Genomic DNA, 25,174 nt, shown 5'->3' on the forward strand with positions numbered 1-25,174 from the left:
TATGTGTGATATATGTATACTGTGTGTGTAATATGCATGGTGTATGTGTGATATATGTATACTGTGTGTAATATACATGGTGTATGTGTGATATATGTATACTGTGTGTAATATACATGGTGTATGTGTGATATATGTATACTGTGTGTAATATGGTGTATGTGTGATATATGTATACTGTGTGTAATATGGTGTATGTGTGATATATGTATATACTGTGTGTAATATACATGGTGTATGTGTGATATATGTATACTGTGTGTAATATACATGGTGTATGTGTGATATATGTATACTGTGTGTAATATACATGGTGTATGTGTGATATATGTATACTGTGTGTAATATACATGGTGTATGTGTGATTTATGTATACTGTGTGTATTATACATGGTGTATGTGTGATATATGTATACTGTGTGTAATATACATGGTGTATGTGTGATATATGTATACTGTGTGTAATATACATGATGTATGTGTGATATATGTATACTGTGTGTAATATACATGGTGTATGTGTGATATATGTATACTGTGTGTAATATACATGGTGTATGAGTGATATATGTATATACTGTGTGTAATATACATGGTGTATGTGTGATATATGTATACTGTGTAATATACATGGTGTATGTGTGATATATGTATACTGTGTGTAATATACATGATGTATGTGTGATATATGTATACTGTGTGTAATATACATGATGTATGTGTGATATATGTATACTGTGTGTAATATACATGGTGTATGTGTGATATATGTATACTGTGTGTAATATACATGTGTATGTGTGATATATGTATACTGTGTGTAATATGGTGTATGTGTGATATATGTATACTGTGTGTAATATGGTGTATGTGTGATATATGTATATACTGTGTGTAATATACATGGTGTATGTGTGATATATGTATACTGTGTGTAATATACATGGTGTATGTGTGATATATGTATACTGTGTGTAATATACATGGTGTATGTGTGATATATGTATACTGTGTGTAATATACATGGTGTATGTGTGATATATGTATACTGTGTGTAATATACATGGTGTATGTGTGATATATGTATACTGTGTGTAATATACATGGTGTATGTGTGATATATGTATACTGTATGTAATATACATGGTGTATGTGTGATATATGTATACTGTGTGTAATATACATGGTGTATGTGTGATATATGTATATACTGTGTGTAATATACATTGTGTATGTGTGATATATGTATATACTGTGTGTAATATACATGGTGTATGTGTGATATATGTATACTAGGTGTAATATACATGGTGTATGTGTGATATATGTATACTGTGTGTAATATACATGGTGTATGTGTGATATATGTATACTGTGTGTAATATACATGGTGTATGTGTGATATATGTATACTGTGTGTAATATACATGGTGTATGTGTGATATATGTATACTGTGTGTAATATACATGGTGTATGTGTGATATATGTATACTGTGTGTAATATACATGGTGTATGTGTGATATATGTATACTGTGTGTAATATACATGGTGTATGTGTGATATATGTATACTGTGTGTAATATACATGGTGTATGTGTGATATATGTATACTGTGTGTTATATACATGGTGTATGTGTGATATATGTATACTGTGTGTAATATACATGGTGTATGTGTGATATATGTATACTGTGTGTAATATACATGGTGTATGTGTGATATATGTATACTGTGTGTTATATACATGGTGTATGTGTGATATATGTATACTGTGTGTAATATACATTGTGTATGTGTGATATATGTATACTGTGTGTAATATACATGGTGTATGTGTGATATGAAACAACCAGTGAGATGTAACTGTATATAATAATATGTATGATATATGGTTTTAAACTGACATTCTGCATTTGGCCAAAAGATGTCGCTGCAGCACACGGCCTGTGGTGTTAAAGAATAACTCTGGTGCTGATTAAAAAAAAAAAAAAACAATAAACCAATCATAAACTTGCTTTTCCCACTCACCATCCCTCCGGAGTCCGTCTCTGTTTGAATTTCCCGCTGTTTGCAGGTCCCTGAAGCTCCAGTTTGTGTCTTCATTTTTTCTTCGCTTCCTGGTTTGGGTTTTCCCATGATGCACTTTGTCTCCTGTGATGTCTGACTCTATAGAACTGTTAGGTGGCTTACAGCTTGTTCAGCCAATCAGAGCTGAGCAACCTGAGTCACCTGACAAAGGGAGGCTGGCCTAACAGGGCTTAGATCCGCCTTCCACTTGATGATGTCATTGTCACAAAATGTTCGTACGAACCCGAACCTCGGCAGGTTCGGACCATCCCTAGTCTGCAGTCATCAGGTAAGAATGAGTTTCCTTCACTTCCTGGTGGGGGGTTGAGGGGGGAAAAATAGGGAAAGGGGCAGATAGGTGATTGAAGCAAATTATAGTTATATAACTCTGTAATGTGTTTCAATTACTGTTAATAAGCTTTTGCTGGAGTACCCCTTTAAGGTTGTGCTGTTGTCAAGGGAAACGAACCTGACAGTGGGAAGATGTGACCTGAGGGAAGAAGGAGAAGCAGCTGAGGGAAGTCTGGAGCGGCCATTTTGATGAGATAGCTGGCTGTAGCAGACTGAGAGACCTGACGCCATTTAGGTGAAGCGTATATCTTCTGCCCCCCCAAATGCTGTGGAGAGCAGCCATACTAGTCTGTGACCGGGTCCTGTTGGGAGATTCACTGAGACAGCATAGGAGCTGTGTCATAGATGTGAGGAGAAACGACGGCCATCTTTACTACAGAACCTTGGCAGGAGGGGCCCCCTCATTCAGTAACCGTCTAAAGGTCAGAGGTCTGGGACAGATATTGGGCCTGTACATAGCTTAGTCAGGGCTATTGTCTGTCACAGGCCGCAGTATATTGTGTAAGGAACGTCCCAGCAACTCGGCCATTTGTCTTATCAGGGTACAAACACATAGGCCGGATCCGCTGCTGATCCCTTTTCTGTTAGTTTCTATGAGAGAACATCCCGCTGTGAGTATAGAACTGACAGCCCTGTTAACCCCCCGCTAGCCGCAGCATACTGTACCTGCTCCACGCTCCGGCTTGCTTCGGGGGGCTTCCGGCGTCTGGACCTCCTGCTCAGCCAATCAGTGGTTGCCTCGCCACAGCGTACCGGCTGACCGCCAGAAGACGCCAGGAGCCCCCGAAGGAGGGAACCCGGTAGAGTATGTTCCCAGACCGCGGGGGTTAATGGCGAACTTGCAGCATAAAAACCACCGCAGATATGGTATGTGTGAACGTACCCTTATACTGTTGTTTGTGGATGGATAATAATGTAAATAGTTTATAAGGATTGTGAGCTCCTGTGCTACCCCGCTAACGCCCATCAGAGACCCCCCACATATTGGTTCCTGTTTATTCAGGGGATAGTAGGGATACGCCGGCCGGCCTATCTAAGCTCGCTAGTAGGTAAAGTTACTGTGTATCATACAACATATTTCCGGGCGACGCGCTGTGTAGCACAGGGACCTCGGCATAAGCCTGATTGTATATCATTTTGGGATATTCGAGCTTTGGTACCTTTGTATCTTTCAGTAAAGTGCAGCTTTGTTTGACCTGGTGTTGGATTCGTTTTCCTCATTCATGACTTTGCTGTATCCTGGGAAGCCGATCCTGGTACACGGCTTATATATGTGTAATATACATGTGTAAGGCTAAGTTCACACTTCCATAGGGCTCTCTGTTGGACAGTGTTCAAGAACAGACTGATGGCTTTTTATTTTACGTAGGTAAGAGGAGTTAAGGCTCAGTGTTTGTGCCGCACTCTGGCCGCCTCACCACTCCTTCCTCCTCCCTCTTTATAAATAATCTGGCCTCCTGCTCGCTCAGCTGTCAGTCAGTAGTCAGTGTCTCTGCTGCCCGGCCTCCTGCTCACTCAGTAGTCAGTGTCTCTACTGCCCGACCTCTTGCTTGCTCAGCGTCAGTCAGTAGTCAGTGTCTCTGCTGCCCGGCGTCCTGCTCGATGAGCTGTCAGCCAGTGTCTCTGATTGCAGATCAGTTCTCTCTAGGCAGTTTATGTCTAAAAGAAATAGTTGTATCTCTGACCCCAAATGTGTAGGAGCTGTGGTCTAGGGGTAACTTTCCTGTCTAGAGACCCGCCAGCAGTTCTTTCTTTGGTTCAAATACCAGTTGAAATTAAGTGGATGGCCGCCATTTTAAGGCAGATAATGTCCGTTATTTGCTATTAAATGGCAGCCATCTTCTCAATTTTAACAGTGTGTGAACATAGCCATTCTGTGTGTTTTTTTAATCCACTCCTGGTTTTACAAAATACTGAGAAAAATACTATGTGTGAACATAGCCTTAAAAAGACACAATAATGAGAAAAAAAATAAAATAAAGACCTATGTTTAATTTCCATCAGGGGATTTGAACCAAAAGCAGAACTGCTGGCAGGTCTCAAGACAGGGGAGTTACCCCTAGACCACAGCTCCTACACATTTGAGCTTAGAGATTCAGAGTGTTTATTTCTGACATAAACTGTCTACAGAGGACTGGTCTACAATCAGAGACACTGGCTGACAGCTGAGCGGGCAGGAGGCCAAGCAGCAGGGATTATTCATGAAGAGGGAGGAGGGGTGAGGCGGCCAGAGGGTGGCAAAGACAACTCCTGTTTGACTCTTGATTACAATAGGAGGAGACATAAGATTGTGCATATTCCGCTGCACGGGAAATTACCAAAAGTCATCATGCTCACTAGGGGACTGCCAGCTACAGCACACTGCAAGCACCTCAGGTAGGGCCCGGGAGCTGACAGATTCCCTTTATTATTAGGCCTAGAGGTGAGAATGAAAACTGCAGGAATGTATAATAAAGATAGAAATCACCAAAAATATATTTAACATATAAACTTAATTTTGACAATAGGTCGGTTTCTGAAGAAACAATCCCTTTAAGCCACACGTCCTGAGGAAGAAGATGCTACAATGGAGCTTCACTCCTAACAAAAACCAAACATGGAGGCTAAACATGGCCGCACCCTGCAGACATGCTGCAGAATCCACAACATTCCTGTATGATTTGGCGCAGATTCCCATTCAGGGCGCAGATTCCCATTCAGGGCACAGATCCGGCTTCTTCTATGCGGGAGATTTCCGGATGTTTCTAAAGAGAAGTGTTATACATAAAGCATCTCCCTCGTTTTGTGCTTGAAGGAGGCTTCTCTCCTGTGTGAATTCTCAGATGTCTTGATCGCTCACTAAAACCTTTTCCACATTCAGATCACGACAACTTCTTCTGCAGAGTGAATTCTCTGATGTCTCTCGAGATGATGTTTGAGCAAAAAACATTTTCCACACTCTGAACAAGAAAATGACTTCTGCCCCGTGTGACTTCTTAAATGATACATAAGGCCTGATTTATAGGTAAAACATTTCCCACATTGAGGACATGAAAATGGCTTCTCCCCTGTGTGACTTCTCTGATGTCTCTCCAGATAATCTTTACGCATAAAACATTTTCCGCATTCCACACAAGTAAACGTCTTCTCTCCTGAGTGAGTCAGCTGATGTCTCTCAAGATGGCTTTTACTCATAAAGCTTTTTCCACATTCTGAACATAAAAATGGCTTATCCCCTATATGAGTTCTTAGATGTTCCATAAGATACGATTTATGACTGAAACATTTACCACATTCAGGACATAAAAATGGCTTCTCCCCGGAGTGAATAATTTGATGATTCTTAAAAGAACTTTTATGCAAAAAACATTTTCCACATTCGTCACATGAAAATGGCTTCACCACTGTGTGAATTCTTTGATGCTCAAGGTAATCCTTACGTGTAAAACACTTCCCACATTCCACACATGTAAATGGCTTCTGCCCCGAGTGGATTCTCTGATGTCTCTCAAGACGATCTTTCAGCATAAAACACTTCCCACATTCTACACATGAAAACGGTTTATCCCCGACCATGTGAGTTCTTTGATGTTCCATAAGGTACGGCTTCCGAGTAAAACACTTCCCACATTCTAGACAAGGAAACGGTTTATCCCCTATGTGAATTTGCTGATGTTTTTCAAGATAATCTTTACGTGTAAAACATTTTCCGCATTCCCGACAGGAAAATGGTTTCTCTCCCGTGTGGATTCTCTTATGCCTGTTGAGATGACTTTTAAGCATAAAGCATTTCCCGCATTCGGAACATGAAAACCGCTTCTCCCCTGTGTGAATTCTTAGATGTCCCATAAGATTTGATTTCTGCTTAAAACATTTCCCACACTCAGAACAGGCAAACACTTTAGTCCCTTTATGTCCAGATCTCTTCCTCCCAATCTGTGATTGATTATCCTCTACTTTATAAGATGGAGGAAAAAGGAGGAGAGGCTCATGGGGGACGGTTCTCCAGTCTTCACCTGGAGGAAGAAAGACATTTATTATGATCTCTCCTTCTAGTTGCACAGACAGAGCCGTCACATAGAGGGAAGCGTCAGTCACCGCTAGTGCAGCACTATATACATATACACCTATATACTACAATTATCACTTATCAGCACTGGACAATGTCAGGGATCGGGCCCCTGGCTGGATCGGCAGGATATCACGCCCCCTGATGACACTCGGCCCATTGACATCACCTAAGGACCCAAGAAGGAAATCCTGCATTGGCACGGTGGCCTCTACCAGTGGAGTACCCCTTTAAAGTCGCTATCCCTAACCTTGCCCTGCACCCAATCACCACTGTTAGAGGCCACTGTGCCCATGCAGGATTTCCTTCTTGGTTCCTCGGGTGACGTCAATGGGCCGAGTATTGTCAGGGGGCCAAGATGGGACGGGGGGCACAATGGCTGATATGCCCCGCCTCCATGACCCTCTCCAGCAACAATAATAAATAAGGAACCAAATACATAAGGTTCCCGAAAGGCTCTTACCGTTCTCTGACTCCGATACGGGGATTGTGTGTCCGCTCATCGCTCCACCATCATCTTCCTGCAAAGAGGAAATACATGAGAAACAAAGAAGCCTGAAGTGTTAGGGGGGACTCCGACCCTCCGCAATTACAGCCGATCTGCTACGGACCTTAACTAGCTACTCATTCATGATGATACCGGGAGCTCCAACACACTTCACAGCGCGGCCGTCACTACAGGAGAGCAAGGATGTACACTGTTCCTGCCCGTAGCATATCGTGTGATTGACCCCCAGTAGCGTAATTTAGTGGGGACAGAGGGGACGGACGCTCCGGGGCCCATACAGGCAGGGGGCCCACTGAAGATTTCACCAGTTAATGATGTCCCCAAAAGCTATTAAAATTGTTAACTATCTAAGTATTATCTTTTACCCATCCCAATATTAGCTGCTGTGTGTGCCCCATGCTGGGCCCATCAGCTATGGGAAATAATGCAGTAGTCTGTCATTTTTGTATATAGGTTATTTAGTATAGTTTCCTTGAACTGCATGGGACTATTTATTATTATTCCCCAGCATTTGTACTATACAGTTACTCTATCGGTACTGCGGGTATCCCCTTCAGGTGTTGCCTCTTTAGTCACTGACCATCAGCTATGGTGTAGTCCTCATACTGCCCAATAGATATTAGACAGATAGATATGAGACAAATACATAGAAGAATGGATGGACGGACGGCTAATTAGAAAACAGAAAGCGCCACAGCTTCCTCTATGAGACAACCAGTGAATCCATCTCTTCTACCTGCTGATCCGGGGGGCCGTTGTGCTGATCCGGGGGGCCGTTGTGCTGATCCTCTGGACAATCCTGGGAATACAGAGGACGGGGAGATCTCCCTGCTGCTGGATTTCTCCTCCTGGATCCATCTGTAGGGAAGACACAGGGACTGAGTACATTGTGTATATGTGATGAGGGATGATGGGGGTCTCGGTGCCCCTCACCCCTGGTCTCCTCTATAATCAGTAGGTCTCCTCTTACCCGGTGATGTGAGGGGCGGCTGATCCTCCATCATGGCCTCCTTGTACAGATCCTTGTGTCCTTCTACATACTCCCACTCCTCCATGGAGAAATAGACGGTGACGTCCTGACACCTTATAGGAACCTGACACACACAATGATGGCGTCATCCTCCAGACACCTCCCACCTTGGTGTTATATGTCCCAGCATTCCCAGCAGCATTGCTCACCTCTCCAGTCAGGAGCTCAGTCATCCTGGTGGTCAGTTCTAGGATCTTCTGCTCATGGATCAGTGATGGAGGTGGAGGATCTGTGATGGGGCTGCTGCTCCAGCCTCCTGATATAGGGGGCGCCACACACTCACCACACCACTTCTTCACTACTGTGTAATCCTGTGTATGGTGAGACACTGATCACTACAGAGAGTCTAACAATCCTTCCCCTCTCCAGTCATCTCCCTGTATTATCTATAGGGATAAGAGGGAGGGGATGTGACGCATGGCTCACCTCTCCGGTGATCAGGTGGATTATCTCTAGGGTGAGCTCTAATATCCTGGCCGCCATCATGTCTCCCGCCTTCTCCAGCCTTGGGGGGTCACTGATGTGGGGGACCATCGCCTTTACCTGAGGAAACAAGAGAACAAGGACTGAGCAGAATCCTGTCTGGAGGAAATCCTACATGACGTCTCACAGGATCCAGATAGTTCCTGATTATCCGTACAGATCAGTCTGGTTTCTGTAGAGGCCGAGAGTCACTAGAAAACACCAGCAAAGCCGGCAGTCTGTGGGTGAGGGACAGGTGTACATAATGGCTGGGATACCCCTGTGGTGAGGGACCGGTGTACATGGCCGGGATACCCCTGTGGGTGAGGGAGAGGTGTACATGGCTGGGAGACCCCTGTGGGTGAGGGACAGGTGTACATGGCTGGGATACCCCTGTGGGTGAGGGACAGGTGTACATAATGGCTGGGATACCCCTGTGGTGAGGGACCGGTGTACATGGCCGGGATACCCCTGTGGGTGAGGGAGAGGTGTACATGGCTGGGAGACCCCTGTGGGTGAGGGACAGGTGTACATGGCTGGGATACCCCTGTGGGTGAGGGACAGGTGTACATGGCCGGGATACCCCTGTGGGTGAGGGACAGGTGTACATGGCCGGGATACCCCTGTGGGTGAGGGACAGGTGTACATGGCCGGGATACCCCTGTGGGTGAGGGACAGGTGTACATGGCCGGGATACCCCTGTGGGTGAGGGACAGGTGTACATGGCTGGGATACCCCTGTGGGTGAGGGACAGGTGTACATGGCTGGGATACCCCTGTGGGTGAGGGACAGGTGTACATGGCTGGGATACCCCTGTGGGTGAGGGACAGGTGTACATGGCTGGGATACCCCTGTGGGTGAGGGAGAGGTGTACATGGCCGGGATACCCCTGTGGGTGAGGGGCAGGTGTACATAGCTGGGATACCCCTGTGGATGAGGGACAGGTGTACATGGCCGGGAGACCCCTGTGGGTGAGGGGCAGGTGTACATGGCCGGGATACCTCTGTGGGTGAGGGACAGGTGTACATGGCCGGGAGACCCCTGTGGGTGAGGGACAGGTGTACATGGCTGGGATACCCCTGTGGGTGAGGGACAGGTGTACATGGCTGGGAGACCCCTGTGGGTGAGGGACAGGTGTACATGGCCGGGTAAGGGACAGGTGTACATGGCCGGGATACCCCTGTGGGTGAGGGACAGGTGTACATGGCCGGGATACCCCTGTGGGTGAGGGACAGGTGTACATGGCCGGGATACCCCTGTGGGTGAGGGACAGGTGTACATGGCTGGGATACCCCTGTGGTGAGGGACAGGTGTACATTGCCGGGATACCCCTGGGGGTGAGGGACAGGTGTACATGGCTGGGATACCCCTGTGGGTGAGGGACAGGTGTACATTGCCGGGATACCCCTGGGGGTGAGGGACAGGTGTACATGGCTGGGATACCCCTGTGGGGGGACAGGTGTACATGGCCGGGATACCCCTGTGGTGAGGGACAGGTGTACATGGCCGGGATACCCCTGTGGGGGAGGGACAGGTGTACATGGCTGGGATCAGTTACATATAGATGTAGTGCCGCCAATAACCTGGTGATGGCGCTGCGCTGGCATAATACAGGGATGGGGAACCTGCAGCCCTCCATGTGTTACAGAACTACAACTCCCATCATGCCTGGTCAGAGGCTGGAGGGCAGAAGGTTCCCATCTCTGTATAATACCAGGGGTGGGTGCTGCCCCCTGCTGTCACTACCAGGACTACTCCCCATACATTGTTACTGCTGAAGGACTACTACACCCAGCATGCACCCCTGCCCATAGCCGCAGCACATACTGTATACTGTCAGGATCGTAGCCGAAACCGAGAGAAGGAGAGAGACAGAGAGAGAGAGAGGGGGAGAGAGAGAGAGAGAGAGACAGAGAGAGAGGGAGGGAGAGACCAGAGAGAGACAGAGAGAGAGAGAAGAGTATAATCCGGCTCCTCACTCACCTCCAGCACCGACTCCTCACCGGGGGACCAGCCGTGTGCTCAGTGACATCACAGGTCATGTGACCAGCTGCAGTCATGTGACTCCACAGTGTGGGCGGGACCAGTGTGTGCTGAAGAAGAGACCAATCAGCTGTCAGCCATCTCCTCCTGTCATATCAGACATGTCATCTATGTGATATATGTATACTGTGTGTAATATACATGGTGTATGTGTGATATATGTATACTGTGTGTAATATACATGGTGTATGTGTGATATATGTATACTGTGTGTAATATACATGGTGTATGTGTGATATATGTATATACTGTGTGTAATATACATGGTGTATATGTGATATATGTATACTGTGTGTAATATACATGGTGAATGTGTGATATATGTATACTGTGTGTAATATACATGGTGTATGTGTGATATATGTATACTGTGTGTAATATACATGGTGTATGTGTGATATATGTATACTGTGTGTAATATACATGGTGTATGTGTGATATATGTATATACTGTGTGTAATATACATGGTGTATATGTGATATATGTATACTGTGTGTAATATACATGGTGTATGTGTGATATATGTATATACTGTGTGTAATATACATGGTGTATATGTGATATATGTATACTGTGTGTAATATACATGGTGAATGTGTGATATATGTATACTGTGTGTAATATACATGGTGTATGTGTGATATATGTATACTGTGTGTAATATACATGGTGTATGTGTGATATATGTATAATGTGTGTAATATACATGGTGTATATGTGATATATGTATACTGTGTGTAATATACATGGTGTATGTGTGATATATGTATATACTGTGTGTAATATACATGGTGTATGTGTGATATATGTATACTGTGTGTAATATACATGGTGTATGTGTGATATATGTATACTGTGTGTAATATGGTGTATGTGTGATATATGTATACTGTGTGTAATATGGTGTATGTGTGATATATGTATATACTGTGTGTAATATACATGGTGTATGTGTGATATATGTATACTGTGTGTAATATACATGGTGTTTGTGTGATATATGTATACTGTGTGTAATATACATGGTGTATGTGTGATATATGTATACTGTGTGTAATATACATGGTGTATGTGTGATATATGTATACTGTGTGTAATATACATGGTGTATGTGTGATATATGTATACTGTGTGTAATATACATGGTGTATGTGTGATATATGTATACTGTGTGTAATATACATGGTGTATGTGTGATATATGTATACTGTGTGTGTAATATACATGGTGTATGTGTGATATATGTATATACTGTGTGTAATATACATGGTGTATGTGTGATATATGTATATACTGTGTGTAATATACATGGTGTATGTGTGATATATGTATATACTGTGTGTAATATACATGGTGTATGTGTGATATATGTATACTGTGTGTAATATGGTGTATGTGTGATATATGTATACTGTGTGTAATATGGTGTATGTGTGATATATGTATATACTGTGTGTAATATACATGGTGTATGTGTGATATATGTATACTGTGTGTAATATACATGGTGTTTGTGTGATATATGTATACTGTGTGTAATATACATGGTGTATGTGTGATATATGTATACTGTGTGTAATATACATGGTGTATGTGTGATATATGTATACTGTGTGTAATATACATGGTGTATGTGTGATATATGTATACTGTGTGTAATATACATGGTGTATGTGTGATATATGTATACTGTGTGTAATATACATGGTGTATGTGTGATATATGTATACTGTGTGTGTAATATACATGGTGTATGTGTGATATATGTATATACTGTGTGTAATATACATGGTGTATGTGTGATATATGTATATACTGTGTGTAATATACATGGTGTATGTGTGATATATGTATATACTGTGTGTAATATACATGGTGTATGTGTGATATATGTATATACTGTGTGTAATATACATGGTGTATGTGTGATATATGTATATACTGTGTGTAATATACATGGTGTATGTGTGATATATGTATATACTGTGTGTAATATACATGGTGTATGTGTGATATATGTATACTGTGTGTAATATACATGGTGTATGTGTGATATGTATATACTGTATGTAATATACATGGTGTATGTGTGATATATGTATACTGTGTGTAATATACATGGTGTATGTGTGATATATGTATACTGTGTGTAATATACATGGTGTATGTGTGATATGTATATACTGTGTGTAATATACATGGTGTATGTGTGATATATGTATACTGTGTGTAATATGGTGTATGTGTGATATATGTATACTGTGTGTAATATACATGGTGTATGTGTGATATATGTATACTGTGTGTAATATACATGGTGTATGTGTGATATATGTATACTGTGTGTAATATACATGGTGTATGTGTGATATGTATATACTGTATGTAATATACATGGTGTATGTGTGATATATGTATACTGTGTGTAATATACATGGTGTATGTGTGATATATGTATACTGTGTGTAATATACATGGTGTATGTGTGATATAGGGGGGCTGCGCTCTTTGTATTTGGGGATAAAACCGGTGACGTGCTGGTATACTTGGCCAGATGAGAACGTCCTCCCACCTCTATCCCTGGGGCTCTAGATCAGCATGACCTCTGCTCTCTGACCCTTCGCGGGTTAATGGTGTCTTCAGGGACTGTTATAAGGAGCTGTACACGTCCCGGAGAACGGCCCCAGGACTATGCTGAGCTCCCTGACCATTCTAAGATGAGGACTCTCTGCGGTCTGACATATTAGATGCACCAATGACCCTGAGGACATTATGGAGGCAGGTAAGTGTGTGCCCCCTGGGGAGACCCCGCGTCTGGAGGGGCTGATAGGGGACTGGTATATGGTAACTATGGATTCCCTTCTCCATCATCTCCTGGCCCTGGACACTGACTCCTCAGGGGGGGGTAAGGATCCTACCCTTCCGGACCCTTATAGGCCCATATCGCTTTTGAACTGAATTATATTATTTATTTATAAAGCGCCGTTAATTCCAGAGCGCTATACAGGCGACAGGGGTAACAGGCAGGACCAATACAGGAACAAGCACATTACATGAAGGGAGATGGCCGACCGGTACATGGGGAAGAGGAGCCTGCCCGCCAGCGCTTACATAGGGAGAGAGGAGCCTGCCCGCCAGGTATTACATAGGGAGAGAGGAGCCTGCCCGCCAGGTATTACATAGGGAGAGAGGAGCCTGCCCGCCAGGTATTACATAGGGAGAGACGTCCCTGCCCGCCAGCGCTTACATAGGGAGAGAGAGGAGCCTGCCCGCCAGCGCTTACATAGGGAGAGAGGAGCCTGCCTGCCAGGTATTACATAGGGAGAGAGGAGCCTGCCCGCCAGGCCTTACATAGGGAGAGAGGAGCCTGCCCACCAGGTATTACATAGGGAGAGAGGAGCCTGCCCGCCAGGTATTACATAGGGAGAGAGGAGCCTGCCTGCCAGGTATTACATAGGGAGAGAGGAGCCTGCCCGCCAGCGCTTACATAGGGAGAGAGGAGCCTGCCCGCCAGCGCTTACATAGGGAGAGAGGAGCCTGCCCGCCAGCGCTTACATAGGGAGAGAGGAGCCTGCCCGCCAGCGCTTACATAGGGAGAGAGGACCCTGCCCGCCAGGGATTACATAGGGAGAGAGGAGCCTGCCCGCCAGCGCTTACATAGGGAGAGAGGAGCCTGCCGGCCAGGTATTATATAGGGAGAGAGGAGCCTGCCTGCCAGGTATTACATAGGGAGAGAGGAGCCTGCCCGCCAGGTATTACATAGGGAGAGAGGAGCCTGCCCGCCAGGTATTACATAGGGAGAGAGGAGCCTGCCCGCCAGGTATTACATAGGGAGAGAGGAGCCTGCCCGCCAGGTATTACATAGGGAGAGACGTCCCTGCCCGCCAGGTATTACATAGGGAGAGAGGAGCCTGCCCGCCAGGTATTACATAGGGAGAGACGTCCCTGCCCGCCAGGTATTACATAGGGAGAGACGTCCCTGCCCGCCAGGTATTACATAGGGAGAGAGAGGAGCCTGCCCGCCAGGGATAACATAGGGAGAGAGAGGAGCCTGCCCGCCAGGGATTACATAGGGAGAGAGGAGCCTGCCCGCCAGGTATTACATAGGGAGAGACGTCCCTGCCCGCCAGGGATTACATAGGGAGAGAGAGGAGCCTGCCCGCCAGGGATAACATAGGGAGAGAGAGGAGCCTGCCCGCCAGGGATTACATAGGGAGAGAGGAGCCTGCCCGCCAGGTATTACATAGGGAGAGACGTCCCTGCCCGCCAGGTATTACATAGGGAGAGAGGAGCCTGCCCGCCAGGTATTACATAGGGAGAGACGTCCCTGCCCGCCAGGTATTACATAGGGAGAGACGTCCCTGCCCGCCAGGTATTACATAGGGAGAGAGGAGCCTGGCCGCCAGGTATTACATAGGGAGAGAGGAGCCTGGCCGCCAGCGCTTACATAGGGAGAGAGGAGCCTGCCCGCCAGCGCTTACATAGGGAGAGAGGAGCCTGCCCGCCAGCGCTTACATAGGGAGAGAGGAGCCTGCCCGCCAGGCCTTACATAGGGAGAGAGGAGCCTGCCCGCCAGGCCTTACATAGGGAGAGACGTCCCTGCCCGCCAGGTATTACATAGGGAGAGGACCTTGCCCGCCAGGGCTTACATAGGGAGAGAGGAGCCTGCCCGCCAGGTATTACATAGGGAGAGAGGAGCCTGCCCGCCAAGTATTACATAGGGAGAGAGGAGCCTGCCCGCCAGGTATTACATAGGGAGAGACGTCCCTGCCCGCCAGGTATTACATAGGGAGAGAGGAGCCTGCCCGCCAGGCCTTACATAGGGAGAGAGGAGCCTGCCCGCCAGGGATTACATAGGGAGAGAGGAGCCTGCCCGCCAGGTATTACATAGGGAGAGAGGAGCCTGCCCGCCAAGTATTACATAGGGAGAGAGGAGCCTGCCCGCCAGGCCTTACATAGGGAGAGAGGAGCCTGCCCGCCAGGGATTACATAGGGAGAGAGGAGCCTGCCCGCCAGGTATTACATAGGGAGAGAGGACCCTGCCCACCAGGTATTACATAGGGAGAGAGGACCCTGCCCACCAGGCATTACATAGGGAGAGAGGACCCTGCCCACCAGGCATTACATAGGGAGAGAGGACCCTGCCCACCAGGCATTACATAGGGAGAGAGGACCCTGCCCACCAGGCATTACATAGGGAGAGAGGACCCTGCCCACCAGGCCTTACATAGGGAGAGAGGACCCTGCCCACCAGGCCTTACATAGGGAGAGAGGAGCCTGCCCACCAGGCCTTACATAGGGAGAGAGGAGCCTGCCCGCCAGGTATTACATAGGGAGAGAGGAGCCTGCCCGCCAGGTATTACATAGGGAGAGAGGAGCCTGCCCGCCAGGTATTACATAGGGAGAGAGGACCCTGCCCGCCAGGTATTACATAGCGACAGAAGAGGCTGCCCGCCAGGTATTATATAGGGAGAGAGGACCCTGCCCGCCAGGCCTTACATAGGGAGAGAGGACCCTGCCTGCCAGGTATTACATAGGGAGAGAGAGGAGCCTGCCCGCCAGGTATTACATAGGGAGAGAGAGGAGCCTGCCCGCCAGGTATTACATAAGGAGAGAGGAGCCTGCCCGCCAGCGCTTACATAGGGAGAGAGGAGCCTGCCCGCCAGGGATTACATAGGGAGAGAGGAGCCTGCCCGCCAGGTATTACATAAGGAGAGAGGAGCCTGCCCGCCAGGTTTTACATAGGGAGAGAGGAGCCTGCCTGCCAGGTATTACATAGGGAGAGAGGAGCCTGCCCGCCAGGTATTACATAGGGAGAGAGGAGCCTGCCCGCCAGGTATTACATAGGGAGAGAGGAGCCTGCCCGCCAGGTATTACATAGGGAGAGAGGAGCCTGCCCGCCAGGTATTACATAGGGAGAGACGTCCCTGCCCGCCAGGTATTACATAGGGAGAGAGGAGCCTGCCCGCCAGGTATTACATAGGGAGAGACGTCCCTGCCCGCCAGGTATTACATAGGGAGAGACGTCCCTGCCCGCCAGGTATTACATAGGGAGAGAGAGGAGCCTGCCCGCCAGGGATAACATAGGGAGAGAGAGGAGCCTGCCCGCCAGGGATTACATAGGGAGAGAGGAGCCTGCCCGCCAGGTATTACATAGGGAGAGACGTCCCTGCCCGCCAGGGATTACATAGGGAGAGAGAGGAGCCTGCCCGCCAGGGATAACATAGGGAGAGAGAGGAGCCTGCCCGCCAGGGATTACATAGGGAGAGAGGAGCCTGCCCGCCAGGTATTACATAGGGAGAGACGTCCCTGCCCGCCAGGTATTACATAGGGAGAGAGGAGCCTGCCCGCCAGGTATTACATAGGGAGAGACGTCCCTGCCCGCCAGGTATTACATAGGGAGAGACGTCCCTGCCCGCCAGGTATTACATAGGGAGAGAGGAGCCTGGCCGCCAGGTATTACATAGGGAGAGAGGAGCCTGGCCGCCAGCGCTTACATAGGGAGAGAGGAGCCTGCCCGCCAGCGCTTACATAGGGAGAGAGGAGCCTGCCCGCCAGCGCTTACATAGGGAGAGAGGAGCCTGCCCGCCAGGCCTTACATAGGGAGAGAGGAGCCTGCCCGCCAGGCCTTACATAGGGAGAGACGTCCCTGCCCGCCAGGTATTACATAGGGAGAGGACCTTGCCCGCCAGGGCTTACATAGGGAGAGAGGAGCCTGCCCGCCAGGTATTACATAGGGAGAGAGGAGCCTGCCCGCCAAGTATTACATAGGGAGAGAGGAGCCTGCCTGCCAGGTATTACATAGGGAGAGACGTCCCTGCCCGCCAGGTATTACATAGGGAGAGAGGAGCCTGCCCGCCAGGCCTTACATAGGGAGAGAGGAGCCTGCCCGCCAGGGATTACATAGGGAGAGAGGAGCCTGCCCGCCAGGTATTACATAGGGAGAGAGGAGCCTGCCCGCCAAGTATTACATAGGGAGAGAGGAGCCTGCCCGCCAGGCCTTACATAGGGAGAGAGGAGCCTGCCCGCCAGGGATTACATAGGGAGAGAGGAGCCTGCCCGCCAGGTATTACATAGGGAGAGAGGACCCTGCCCACCAGGTATTACATAGGGAGAGAGGACCCTGCCCACCAGGCATTACATAGGGAGAGAGGACCCTGCCCACCAGGCATTACATAGGGAGAGAGGACCCTGCCCACCAGGCATTACATAGGGAGAGAGGACCCTGCCCACCAGGCCTTACATAGGGAGAGAGGACCCTGCCCACCAGGCCTTACATAGGGAGAGAGGAGCCTGCCCACCAGGCCTTACATAGGGAGAGAGGAGCCTGCCCGCCAGGTATTACATAGGGAGAGAGGAGCCTGCCCGCCAGGTCTTACATAGGGAGAGAGGAGCCTGCCCGCCAGGTATTACATAGGGAGAGAGGACCCTGCCCGCCAGGTATTACATAGCGACAGAAGAGGCTGCCCGCCAGGTATTATATAGGGAGAGAGGACCCTGCCCGCCAGGCCTTACATAGGGAGAGAGGACCCTGCCTGCCAGGTATTACATAGGGAGAGAGAGGAGCCTGCCCGCCAGGTATTACATAGGGAGAGAGAGGAGCCTGCCCGCCAGGTATTACATAAGGAGAGAGGAGCCTGCCCGCCAGCGCTTACATAGGGAGAGAGGAGCCTGCCCGCCAGGGATTACATAGGGAGAGAGGAGCCTGCCCGCCAGGTATTACATAAGGAGAGAGGAGCCTGCCCGCCAGGTTTTACATAGGGAGAGAGGAGCCTGCCCGCCAGGTATTACATAGGGAGAGAGGAGCCTGCCCGCCAGGCCTTACATAGGGAGAGAGGAGCCTGCCCGCCAGGCCTTACATAGGGAGAGAGGAGCCTGCCCGCCAGGTATTACATAGGGAGAGAGGAGCCTGCCCGCCAGGGATTACATAGGGAGAGAGGAGCCTGCCCGCCAGGTATTACATAGGGAGAGAGGAGCCTGCCCGCCAGGGATTACATAGGGAGAGAGGACCGGGCAGAATTAATGGGAGAGATTTATCAAACATGGTGTAAAGTGACACTGGCTCAGTCGCTCTCGGCAACCAATCAGATTCCACCTTTCATTCCTCACAGACTCTTTGCAAAATGTTTGATAAATCTCCCCCAATATCTTTAAAGGATTTTTTTTAACCTAAATTTCTGTACCTTTTCCAGGCTTCTCCAGTTTTACCCCTAAACAATTTCTCACAAGGTTAGATGGGTTACTGAGACCTTCTACTGGCCAGAGAACAGCCCAGAATCGGCCGCCCCTCGCTCCAGGCGCCTAGGCATCAGGGGGGGTTAGCTGCTCCACATGGGTTTTTCTATTTTTTGGCTTCTCAGTTGGTATGCAGCCGTTGGTGGCGAGGCCTCGTCCTATACCATGTCTCAGTCGCTCTTGCTTTGCTCATATGAAGGTTTGGTTAATGTTCTGTATAGGTTCCTCTCTTCCTCTGAGGTCTTGATACCATTATAAACGGTGTCACGGGTATGATCTGTAGTGGATGAGATGCTTCTATATGCTCCGCATATGTATGGGAGTGCCCCGATTGCTGTGCTGTGTATGTATGGGAGTGCCCCTGACTGCTCCGCATATGTATGGGAGGGCCCCTGACTGCTCCGCATATGTATGGGAGTGCCCCGACTGCTGTGCTGTGTATGTATGGGAGTGCCCCTGACTGCTCCGCATATGTATGGGAGTGCCCCTGACTGCTCCGCATATGTATGGGAGTGCCCCGACTGCTGTGCTGTGTATGTATGGGAGTGCCCCTGACTGCTCCGCATATGTATGGGAGGGCCCCTGACTGCTCCGCATATGTATGGGAGTGCCCCGACTGCTGTGCTGTGTATGTATGGGAGTGCCCCTGACTGCTCCGCATATGTATGGGAGGGCCCCTGACTGCTCCGCATATGTATGGGAGTGCCCCGACTGCTGTGCTGTGTATGTATGGGAGTGCCCCCGACTGCTGTGCTGTGTATGTATGGGAGTGCCCCTGACTGCTCCGCATATGTATGGGAGTGCCCCGACTGCTGTGCTGTGTATGTATGGGAGTGCCCCCGACTGCTGTGCTGTGTATGTATGGGAGTGCCCCCGACTGCTCCGCATATGTATGGGAGTGCCCCGACTGCCCCGCATATGTATGGGAGTGCCCCTGACTGCTGCCCCGCATATGTATGGGAGTGCCCCTGACTGCTGTGCTGTGTATGTATGTATGGGAGTGCCCCTGACTGCTGCCCCGCATATGTATGGGAGTGCCCCTGACTGCTGCGCTGTTATGTATGGGCGGGCCCCTGACTGCTGCCCGCATATGTATGGGAGTGCCCCTGACTGCTGCCCTGCATATGTATGGGAGTGCCCCTGACTGCTGCCCTGCATATGTATGGGAGTGCCCCTGACTGCTGTGCTGTGTATGTATGGGAGTGCCCCTGACTGCTGCCCCGCATATGTATGGGAGTGCCCCTGACTGCTGTGCTGTGTATGTATGGGAGTGCCCCTGACTGCTGCCCGCATATGTATGGGAGTGCCCCTGACTGCTGTGCTGTGTATGTATGGGAGTGCCCCTGACTGCTGCCCCACATATGTATGGGAGTGCCCCTGACTGCTGCCCCGCATATGTATGGGAGTGCCCCTGACTGCTGTGCTGTGTATGTATGGGAGTGCCCCTGACTGCTGTGCTGTGTATGTATGGGAGTGCCCCTGACTGCTGTGTATGTATGTATGGGAGGGCCCCTGACTGCTGTGCTGTGTATGTATGGGAGTGCCCCTGACTGCTGCCCCACATATGTATGGAAGTGCCCCTGACTGCTCCGCATATGTATGGGAGTGCCCCGACTGCTGTGCTGTGTATGTATGGGAGTGCCCCTGACTGCTGCCCCACATATGTATGGGAGTGCCCCTGACTGCTCCGCATATGTATGGGAGTGCCCCGACTGCTGTGCTGTGTATGTATGGGAGTGCCCCTGACTGCTGCCCCACATATGTATGGAAGTGCCCCTGACTGCTCCGCATATGTATGGGAGTGCCCCGACTGCTGTGCTGTGTATGTATGGGAGTGCCCCTGACTGCTGCCCCACATATGTATGGGAGTGCCCCGACTGCTGTGCTGTGTATGTATGGGAGTGCCCCTGACTGCTGCCCGCATATGTATGGGAGTGCCCCTGACTGCTGCCCCACATATGTATGGGAGTGCCCCTGACTGCTGCCGCATATGTATGGGAGGGCCCCTGACTGCTGTGCTGTGTATGTATGGGAGTGCCCCTGACTGCTGCACACATATGTATGGGAGTGCCCCTGACTGCTCCGCATATGTATGGGAGTGCCCCTGACTGCTCCGCATATGTATGGGAGTGCCCCTGACTGCTCCGCATATGTATGGGAGTGCCCCTGACTGCTCCGCATATGTATGGGAGTGCCCCTGACTGCTCCGCATATGTATGGGAGTGCCCCTGACTACTCCGCATATGTATGGGAGTGCCCCTGACTGCTCCGCATATGTATGGGAGTGCCCCTGACTACTCCGCATATGTATGGGAGTGCCCCTGACTGCTCCGCATATGTATGGGAGTGCCCCTGACTGCTGTGCATGTATGGGAGTGCCCCTGACTGCTGTGCATGTATGGGAGTGCCCCTGACTGCTGCCCCGCATATGTATGGGAGTGCCCCTGACTGCTGCCCCACATATGTATGGGAGTGCCCCGACTGCTGTGCATGTATGGGAGTGCCCCTGACTGCTGCCCCGCATATGTATGGGAGTGCCCCTGACTGCTGCCCCGCATATGTATGGGAGTGCCCCTGACTGCTGCCCGCATATGTATGGGAGTGCCCCTGACTGCCCCGCATATGTATGGGAGGGCCCCTGACTGCTGCCGCATATGTATGGGAGTGCCCCTGACTGCTGCCCCGCATATGTATGGGAGTGCTCCTGACTGCTGCCGCATATGTATGGGAGTGCCCCTGACTGCTGCCGCATATGTATGGGAGTGCCCCTGACTGCTGCCCCGCATATGTATGGGAGTGCCCCTGACTGCTGCCCGCATATGTATGGGAGTGCCCCTGACTGACCCACATATGTATGGGAGTGCCCCTGACTGCTGCCCCGCATATGTATGGGAGGGCCCCTGACTGCTGTGCTGTGTATGTATGGAAGTGTATAATATAGAAATATAGATAGTAATCACCAAAGATTCTGAAAATACATATTTAACATATAAATGTGACTTTGACAATAGGTCGGATTCTGAAGACACAATCCCTTTAAGCCACACATGTCCTGAGGAAGAAGATGCTACAATGGAGCTTCACTCCTAACACAAACCAAAGATGGAGGCTAAACATGGCCGCACCCTGCAGACATGCTGCAGAATCCACAACATCCCTGTATGATTTGGCGCAGATTCCCATTCAGGTCTCAGATCCGGCTTCTTCTCTGCGGGAGATTTCCGGATGTTTCTCAGGAGAAGTGTTACATAAAGCATCTCCCTCGTTTTGTGCATGAAAGAGGCTTCTCTCCTTCTCAAACGTCTTAATTGCTCACAAAAACTTTTCCCACATTCAGGTTACGACTTCTTCTTCTCTAGTGTGAATTCTCCGATGTCTCACAAGAGTACCTTTGAGCAAAAAACATTTTCCACACTCGGAACAAGAAAATGGCTTCTCCCCCGTGTGACTTCTAAGATGATACGCAAGACCTGATTTATAGGGAAAACATTTTCCACATTCAGGACATGAGAATGGCTTCTCCCCTGTGTGACTTCTCTGATGTTTCTCCAGATAATCTTTACGCATAAAACATTTTCCGCATTCCACACACGTAAACGTCTTCTCTCCTGAGTGAGTCAGCTGATGTCTCTCAAGATGGCTTTTACTCATAAAGCTTTTTCCACATTCTGAACATAAAAATGGCTTATCCCCTATATGAGTTCTTAGATGTTCCATAAGATACGATTTCTGACTAAAACATTTACCACATTCTGGACATAAAAATGGCTTCTCCCCGGAGTGTCTAACCTGATGTTTCTCAAAAGAACTTTTATGCACAAAACATTTTCCACATTCGTCACAAGTAAATGGCTTCATCCCTGTGTGTATCCGGTGATGTTGATGTTTAAGGTAATCCTTACGTGCAAAACACTTCCCACACTCCACACATGCAAATGGCTTCTGCTCCGAGTGGATTCTCTGATGTCTCTCAAGACGACCTTTCAGCATAAAACATTTCCCACATTCTAGACAAGGAAACGGTTTATCCCCTATGTGAATTTGCTGATGTTGTTCAAGATATTCTTTACGTGTAAAACGTTTTTTGCATTCCTGACAGGAAAATGGCTTCTCTCCCGTGTGGATTCTCTGATGTCTCTCAAAGTGACTTTTAAGCATAAAGCATTTCCCGCATTCTGAACATGAAAACCGCTTCTCCCCTGTGTGAATCCTTAGATGTCCTATGAGATTTGATTTACGATTAAAACATTTCCCACACTCAGAACAGGCAAACACTTTAGTCCCTTTATGTCCAGATCTCTTCCTCCCAATCTGCGATTGATTATCCTCTACTTTATAACATGGAGGGAAAAATAGAGGCTCATGGGGGACGGTTCTCCAGTCTTCACCTGGAGGAAGAAAGACATTTATTATGATCTCTCCTTCTAGTCGCACAGACAGAGCCGCCACATAGAGGGAAGCGTCAGTCACCGCTAGTGCAGCACTATATACATATACACCTATATACCTATATACTACACTTATAAGCACTGGACAATGTCAGGGATCGGGCCCCTGGCTGGATCGGCAGGATATCACGCCCCCTGATGACACTCGGCCCATTGACATCACCTGAGGACCCAAGAAGGAAATCCTGCATTGGCACGGTGGCCTCTACCAGTGGAGTACCCCTTTAAAGTCGCTATCCCTCACCTTGCCCTGCACCCACATCACCACAGGTAGAGGCCACCATGCACATGCAGGATTTCCTTGGTTCCTCGGGTGACGTCAATGGACCAAGATGGGACGGAGGGCACAATGGGTGATATGCCCCGCCTCCATGACCCTGTCCAGCAATGATTATAAATAAGGAACCGAATACAACATAAAGGTTCCCAAGAGGCTCTTACCGTCCTCTGACTCAGATACCGATACGGGGATTGTGTGTCCGCTCATCGCTCCACCATCATCTTCCTGCAAAGAGGAAATACATGAGAAACAAAGAAGCCTGAAGTGGTAGGGGGACATAAAGCCTTACTCCACAGAACGATTATCGGCCGTATTTGGCCGATAATCGTCCCGTGTAATAGAAGGCAACAATAAGCTGACATCGTTCATGTCGTTTGTCTTTCAACATGTTGAAAAACCAATCACTCATATAGCAGCGATATGCTGCCGCCGCTCCGTGCGACAAAGGCGGCGGAAGCAGACGCTGCTATATGCTATGGTCTGCCCAGATGATTTGGCGATCACACGGGCAGCTCCCCGCTCCGAACCCCCCCACAGACTCATTGACAGCGCTTGTTTGCTCCTCCAGTCGGCCCTTGGAATAGGGGCTCTACACCCACCGCAATTACGGCCGATGTGCTACGGACCTGAACTCGCTGCTCATTCATGATGATACTGGGAGCTCCAAAACACTTCACAGCGCGGCTGTCACTACAGGAGAGCAAAGATGTACACTGTTCCTGCCCGTAGCATATTGTGTGGATGACCCCCATATTGTGCGAATGATTCCCCCCCCAGTGTTTTGTAAACAGAAAGAATGTGGAATTGTTAAGATCTGAGCAACACTAAGACAACCAGTGCACCCGCCTTATGTACCTGCTGATCCGGGGGGCCGTTGTGCTGATCCTCTGCACAATCCTGGGAATACAGAGGACGGGGAGATCTCTCTGCTGCTGGATTTCTCCTCCTGGATCCATCTGTAGGGAAGACACAGGGACTGAGTACATTGTGTATATGTGATGAGGGATGATGGGGGTCTCGGTGCCCCTCACCCCTGGTCTCCTCTATAATCAGTAGGTCTTCTCTTACCCGGTGATGTGAGGGGCGGCTGATCCTCCATCATGGCCTCCTTGTACACATCCTTGTGTCCTTCTACATACTCCCACTCCTCCATGGAGAAATAGACGGTGACGTCCTGACACCTTATAGGAACCTGACACACACAATGATGGCGTCATCCTCCAGACACCTCCCACCTTGGTGTTATATGTCCCAGCATTCCCAGCAGCATTGCTCACCTCTCCAGTCAGGAGCTCAGTCATCCTGGTGGTCAGTTCTAGGATCTTCTGCTCATGGATCAGTGATGGAGGTGGAGGATCTGTGATGGGGCTGCTGCTCCAGCCTCCTGACACAGGGGGCGCCACACACTCACCACACCACTTCTTCACTACTGTGTAATCCTGTGTATGGTGAGACACTGATCACTACAGAGAGTCTAACAATCCTTCCCCTCTCCAGTCATCGCCCTGTATTATCTATAGCAGCGTTTCCCAACTGGGGTGCCACAAGAACCCGCCATGGGTGCTGCGGGATCCCGTTGGGAATTGTGACACTGTCACTTTTATATCCCTAGAAGTTGTGGCCGCACAGCTTCTAGGGATATAGCGATCAGTTTGATGTTTGCGATGCAGAACATTGAATTGAGCAGAATGTAGGAGC

The 25,174-nt window shown here is 48.9% G+C and overlaps 1 protein-coding gene across 1 annotated transcript in view; it reads right to left on the bottom strand.

Moving 5' to 3' along the window:
- Positions 1-25,174, bottom strand: part of LOC138793988 (zinc finger protein 845-like) — a 57,076-nt gene that overhangs the window by 14,951 nt on the left and 16,951 nt on the right. Inside the window, exons 7-14 of the mRNA XM_069972753.1 lie at positions 24,754-24,915; positions 24,545-24,668; positions 24,332-24,432; positions 23,638-23,701; positions 22,375-23,136; positions 6,059-6,242; positions 5,287-5,962; positions 2,032-2,188 (exon numbers count right to left, since the gene is read on the bottom strand). Of these exons, the coding sequence (XP_069828854.1) occupies positions 2,032-2,188; positions 5,287-5,962; positions 6,059-6,242; positions 22,375-23,136; positions 23,638-23,701; positions 24,332-24,432; positions 24,545-24,668; positions 24,754-24,915 (2,230 nt within the window). The remainder of the gene's footprint in view (positions 1-2,031; positions 2,189-5,286; positions 5,963-6,058; positions 6,243-22,374; positions 23,137-23,637; positions 23,702-24,331; positions 24,433-24,544; positions 24,669-24,753; positions 24,916-25,174) is intronic.

The sequence above is a fragment of the Dendropsophus ebraccatus genome, chromosome 5 (genome assembly GCF_027789765.1).
Source record: "Dendropsophus ebraccatus isolate aDenEbr1 chromosome 5, aDenEbr1.pat, whole genome shotgun sequence".
NCBI lineage: Eukaryota > Metazoa > Chordata > Amphibia > Anura > Hylidae > Dendropsophus > Dendropsophus ebraccatus.